Source organism: Oryctolagus cuniculus, assembly GCF_964237555.1.
Source record: "Oryctolagus cuniculus chromosome 16 unlocalized genomic scaffold, mOryCun1.1 SUPER_16_unloc_1, whole genome shotgun sequence".
In the NCBI taxonomy this organism is placed as follows: domain Eukaryota; kingdom Metazoa; phylum Chordata; class Mammalia; order Lagomorpha; family Leporidae; genus Oryctolagus; species Oryctolagus cuniculus.
Genome location: NW_027208201.1, coordinates 1,352,288 through 1,358,808, shown reverse-complemented (window position 1 = coordinate 1,358,808; position 6,521 = coordinate 1,352,288). Strand labels below are relative to the sequence as shown.

At 42.0% G+C, this 6,521-nt stretch overlaps 1 protein-coding gene across 1 annotated transcript; it reads right to left on the bottom strand.

The window, feature by feature from the left end:
• Nucleotides 1-21: 21 nt before the first annotated feature.
• LOC138847783 (vomeronasal type-2 receptor 116-like) lies at nucleotides 22-1,166 on the bottom strand. Its single transcript, XM_070067585.1, has 2 exons — nucleotides 1,046-1,166; nucleotides 22-686 (listed from the first exon to the last, which is right to left on the bottom strand). The coding sequence occupies exons 1-2, from the start codon at nucleotides 1,164-1,166 to the stop codon at nucleotides 22-24; spliced, it is 786 nt and encodes a 261-aa protein (XP_069923686.1).
• Nucleotides 1,167-6,521: the final 5,355 nt, after the last annotated feature.

Genomic DNA, 6,521 nt, shown 5'->3' with positions numbered 1-6,521 from the left:
ACCATTAAAACTGAGATTGCCTTAAGACTTACAACTGAGAACATCTGTTTCCTTGGAAACTATCCTATCCCTTAATCCTTTCAAAGCATTCTTCTCAGGTCTGAAAAGAATAATGTAGCACTTGGGGGCAAAGATGCAGCCCAGGAGCCCTGCACCAGAGGCCAAGATGGAGAAGACCTCCATGGCCACCATGATCTTCCCCTTGGTGCTGTGGTAGACAGGCAGGAAGGTCACCCAGACACTGCAAAACACCAGCATGCTGAACATCAGGAACTTGGCTTCATTGAAGGTGTCAGGCAGATTCCTAGCTAGGAAAGCCACAGTGAAGCTCAGCAGGGCCAAGGAGCCCAGGAAGCCCAGGACACAGTAGAAAGCAGTGACTGAGCCCTTGTTGCACACCAGGATGGTGTGGCCATGCTCAGAGTGTGCATCTGTGTCAATAAAAGGAGGAGAAGTCCCAAGCCAGAAGCCACAGAGAGCCAATTGGATCAGGGAGCAGATGGGAATAATGGAGTTAGGTACCCCTGATATCAGCCAGTGTCTCATCCTTCTCCCTGGGGCAGTGACTTTGAAGGCCAGAAGCACAGTGATAGTTTTGGCCAGGACGGTGTAAACAGCCATGGTAAACTGTTGGGAGCCACTGTGCTGGTTTCCCTGTAGAGGCCTTTGTTTAGAGTAACCTTCAACTGTGTTCCCTTAAGGATTCACTAGAAAATTCCACTTGTACAGCTCACTGATATGGTTAGCGCTTGGCCATCTGGGTGCTCTCTTTCTTGTACCTTGATAAGCACGTCTGGTAGCTGTAAGACCTCGCTGTAACTCCCTTTGTCAAATTGATACTGATTCCTGTGAAATTATTTTTTGTACTATCTTGTAAGATTACCCCTGCTTACCCTCAAATGTTAAAATCCTTGCCTTGTACTATATAAGCTACCTCCTTCTCCAATAAAGTGAGACCTTGATCAGTATATTGTCTTGGTCTCCCTTCTCATATCTGGTTTGTCTCTCCATTCAGGTCTGCCCTCCTCGTGTCCTAGTTGATTACCCTGTGTGCCAGGGCAAGTGGCGCCCAACATGGGGCTCGCGGAATGGGAATTGAGCTGAAGGTCACTGGAAGAGCCGGCCATTTCATTTAGGTCACCGCCATGTCTCATAACCGCCACCATGGACAATTGTCTGTGATACAGTCCTGAAGAAGGCGAGGGAAGACCTGCATAGTGGCCACTGTGTCCTGACCCATCCGTGACACAGGCCACAAAGGTAAAAAGAGCGACACAATTATGGGACAAACACTCACTAAGCAAGAAATGTTTTAGAAGGGCTAAAAGCCTCACTCAAGGCACAAGGAGCAAGGGTTTAAAAAGGTGAGCCATAGAACAGTTCATTAATGCTACAGGAATAGTCAGTCCCTGGTTTGCAGAAGGAGTTGTGAATGAACAACATTGGGATTTGCTTGGAAAAGATTTAAATGTGCATTTAAAGAAGCAAAGCAAGCTGTGACAAAGGCTGTGAAAGCTTTATTGCAGATGTAGAGAATAGGGTTAAAGAAACAAACCATAGAGCGATTTATCAGTGCTGTTGAAAAAATTAGTCCTTGGTTAGCTGAAGAGGGTGTTGTGGATAAGAAACACTGGGAGTAAAAAATATAGATCAGTGTACACTGGACAGCCTTCACCCTGCATTTAAATATTTCATTTGAAGTAAATGTTACCTGTTGTGAAGTTAATATTACTATGTGAAAAGAGGAATTGTGGTGACAAAGTGTCCAGACTACCCATTCTGTTTTTGTATTATGTATTAACTCTATCCCTATTATCGATAGGAATGCTTGGACAGATTACGCTTGGTTTGCTTCACAAAAATTGTAAATAAAAATATGCCACAAATAGTTAAGATTCCACAAACCTGCAAAAATATAACAATTACAGATAATAAGAGGCTAATTCCCCCTCAGATATGTTTCAATTTATCCTTAAAACACATTGAATATTATTGTGTTTGATTGCTGAATGTATACTTGTATGAGAAATTTGTATTGTATTCTTACGATATGTTACTTTTTCCTATACCTTGGTGCAACTCTAGGGCCAAATGTAGGGACAGATTTTTGGGATGGAGAGGCTTGTATCTAGGTTTGGCTCTGATAAACAAGTAACTTGTCTGCCAGATGACCTTCTCCTGCTCCTTGGGAGCTTGGCCAGTTCCCAGGGAGGAGGATAAAGGAATGTTTTTGATAAACAGGTAGGCATGCTTTGTGTCTCAGCTCTCTGGTCAAGATCCAGGATGGGATGCACTGCTCACCTAAAATCTTGGCAATGAGCCACCCTTGTCTTTAGGCACTTCAAGAGGGAGCCGGCGCCGCGGCTCACTAGGCTAATCCTCCGCCTAGCGGCGCCGGCACACCGGGTTCTAGTCCCGGTCGGGGCGCCGGATTCTGTCCCGGTTGCCCCTCTTCCAGGCCAGCCCTCTGCTGTGGCCAGGGAGTGCAGTGGAGGATGGCCCAGGTGCTTGGGCCCTGCACCCCATGGGAGACCAGGAAAAGCACCTGGCTCCTGGCTCCTGCCATCGGATCAGCGCGGTGCGCCGGCCGCAGCACGCCGGCCGCGGCGGCCATTGGAGGGTGAACCAACGGCAAAAGGAAGACCTTTCTCTCTGTCTCTCTCTCTCATTGTCCACTCTGCCTGTCAAAAAAAAAAAAAAAAAAAAAAAAAAAAAGAGGGAGCCGGAGCAAGCCTCTGCTGCTGCTATTTCATCCCAGGGGAACACAGAGTCAAGCTGAACTTTAAACATCCCTGTAATGATTACTGTTGATGTTTGATTCTCAGTATGGATCCCTTTCTGGTGCTGTGTGATGACTGCCTAGTAATGCCCACAGTACTGTAAATTCTACAAAACATAAGTACAATGCAGATATGGATCTATTGGCTATTGTGGCTGAGGTGTTCTATGACAGTCCCTTTGATGAGTGATTAACAAAATGGATCAATTTAAAAACAAGATATTCAGGACCTGCCACTCTGCTTGGTATGTCATTAAAAAAATCAACAAGGAGGGCTATGCCCGATAAATGAGGGTGCTATAAATGGGGGCAGCAAGGACCTGTGCAAAAAAATTGTCCAAAAGTTAAAGTTCAATATAAGACTCCTCCTGGGATTTGCCCCCGGTGCAAAAGAGGAAGGCATTTGGTCAATGAATGTCACTGCAAAACTGATATAAAAAAAGGCAATTCATTACAAGAATAAAGTTCAAAAAACTAGAAGCAGGGCTGGCCCTAGACCCCAACCCAACAAAACCAACAAATTTTTTGGGGGCCATGACATTTGTTCCTCAGCGGAATACCCTAAATCCATCAATTCCCTCCACAGAGCCACAGAGGGTAGTGCAGGACTGGACCTCAGTGCCATCTCCTATCCAGTATTGACCATTGAGATGAGCCCACAAGCCCTCCCTACTGGGATTTTTGGTCCTTTGCCAACTGGGTTTTTTGGTCTCCTACTGAGCAGAAGTAGTACAACTATGAAAGGGTTACAGGTTTTTCCTGGAGTTATAGACGCTGACTTTACTGGTGAAATAAAAATTATGGCTCAAGCCAATAATGTAACTTTAACTACAGCACAATGCATTGCTCAACTGATTCTGCTCCCCTTCTCTTCAATTGGTAAGTCTTTTTTAAATAAAAGAGGAAATAAAGGTTTTGGATCTTCTGATGCTTGTTGCATACAACCCATAACTAAGGACTGACCCAAATTTTTCTTAAAATTAAATAAAAAGTTATTCAGTGGTCTTTTAGATACTGGAGCTGATGTCTCTGTTATTTCAGTAGCAAGCTGGCCCACAAATTGGAGAAAGGAAATTACCATGACTCAATTGCAAAGTATTGGTCAGAGTCAGAGATTAGCACAAAGTTCCAAATTGCTGCAATGGGAGGATGAAGCAGGTAATACTGGAGCCTGTCGCTCCTATATTTTGGCTGCATTACTTGTTCATCTATGGAGACATTATATTCTAACTCAAATGGGGGCCTTAATGCGTAGTCCAAATAAGATTGTTACCATTAACATGCTTCAATAAGGTCATTTGCCAGGTAAGGGTTTAGGCAAACAACAACAAAGCATCACATCTCCAGTTACTTTAACTGTCAATCATGACCAGAGAGGCTTGGGTTTCCCTTGATGGCTACTGGTCAGCCTGTGCCCCATGCAAAATAAAATAAAATAAAATAAAATAAAATAAAATAAAATAAAAATCAGATAATCGTGTGTGGGTTGGATCGGTGGCCTTTACTGCAGGAAAAGATAAATGCTGCACAGATATTGGTGGAAGAACAATTAACAACAGGACATATAGTTCCATCTGATTCTCGTTGGAATAGTCCTATTTTTGTTATCAGAAAGAAATCTGGGAGATAGCAATTGCTTCAAGGCCTTAGGGCTGTTAATGCTACTGTGGAAATTATGGGGGCTTAACAACCAGGTTTACCATTGCCTACTGCAATTCCAAAGGACTATTATACTGCAATAATAGATTTAAAAGATTATTTTTATACTATACCTTTACATCCAGAAGATTGTCCCCGATTTGCTTTCAGTGTTCCATGAGTAAATTTTTAACTTTTATTTAATGAATATAAATTTCCAAAGTACAGCTTATAGATTACAATGGCCCTCCCCATAACTTCCCTCCCACCCACAACCCTCCCCTTTCCCACTCCCTCTCCCCTTCCATTCACATCAGGATTCATTTTCTATTCTCTTTATATACAGAAAATCTGATTAGTGTATATTAAGTAAAGTTTTCAACAGTTTGCACCCACATAGAAACAAAGTCAAAAATACTGTTTGAGTACTAGTTATAGCATTAAATCACAATGTACAGCACGTTAAGGACAGAGATCCTACATGTGGAGTAAGTGCACAGTGACTCCTGTTGTTGACTTTACAAATTGACACTCTTGTTTATGTCATCAGTAATCTCCCTATGCTCCCGTCATGAGTTTCCAAGGCTATGGAAGCCTTTTGAGTTCACTGACTCTTACCTTATTTAGACAAGGTCATAGTCAAAGTGGAAGTTCTCTCCTCCCTTCAGAGAAATGTACCTCCTTCTTTGATGACCTGTTCTTTCCACGGGGATCTCACTCATGGAGATCTTTCATTTAGGTCATTTTTTTGCCAGAGTGTCTTGGCTTTCCACACCTGAAATACTCTCATGGGCTTTACAGCCAGATCCAAATGCCTTTAGGGTGGATTCTGAGGCCAGAGTGCTGTTTAGGACATCCGCCATTCTATGAGTGTGCTGTGCATCCCACTTCCCATGCTGGATCATTCTCTCCCTTTTTTGTTCTATAGGTTAGTATTTTCAGACACTAGTCTTGATTATGTGATCTCTCCCATCAGTAAATTTTAAAGAACCTATGCAAAGATGCCAATGGAGGATCTCACCTCAAAGTATGACTAATAGCCCTACTTTGTGCCAACAATTCATTGATGCTGCTCTTCAAAAAATTTCCAAAATATATGGCAATTTATATATTATACACTATATGGATGATATTTTGATAGCTGGACCCGAGGAATTTTTGGTGATGCAATGTCTGACAGTAATGAAAGAGCAATTATCTGCTTTTAGTCTTATCATAGCCTCTGAGAAAATGCAACTTCAATATCCTTATCAATATCTAGGCTTCCAATTGTACCCATGAAAAATACTTCCACTGAAAGTCACCTTACAATTGGATTCTTTACAGACTTGAAATGATTTTCAGAAACTTCTAGGGGATAATAATTGGCTTCATCCACATTTCCACCTCACAACAGGAGACCTTAAACCTTTATTTGATATCCTAAAGGGAGATAGTTCCCCTACCTCCCAATGAGTGCTTACTCGTGCAGCATGCCTAGCCTTGGAAAAGGTACAACAAGCCTTATCTCAGAGCTTTGTTTCTTGCATTGATTATAATCAACCTTTAATTCTTATTATTTTGATTACAGATTATTTATCCACCGCTCTGTTGTGGCAAGAGGCCCCTTTACTTTGGATATTTTTACAGGCTACCCTTAAAAAGAATGTTGTACCATATTATAATGCAATAGCTGAGATTATATCTAAAGGGAGACTAGCATGTAAAAAGATATTTGGAATAGAGCTGACATGTATATGTCAACCAACCATATACTAACAAACAGCTAATATGGCTCCTGTCTTTCACTGAAGACTGGCCTCTTGCATTAGCTTCTTTTTCAGGACAAGTTCATCATAACTATCCAGCAGATAAAGTGATATAATTTTTATGACATCATTCCTGTGTATTTCCATGAAATACAAGCTTTCAACCCTTAGAGAATGCTGGCTTGATATTTATAGAGGGTTCCAACATTGATCAAGCTTCAGTAATTTGTGATGGTCACCGTACAGTTATTAACACCCTTTTTCGTCTCTACAGCTAGTTGAATTAGCTGCTGTTGCACTTCCATAGCAGTCTACTTTGGATGTAGCAGTTAACATACACTGATAGCAAATATGTG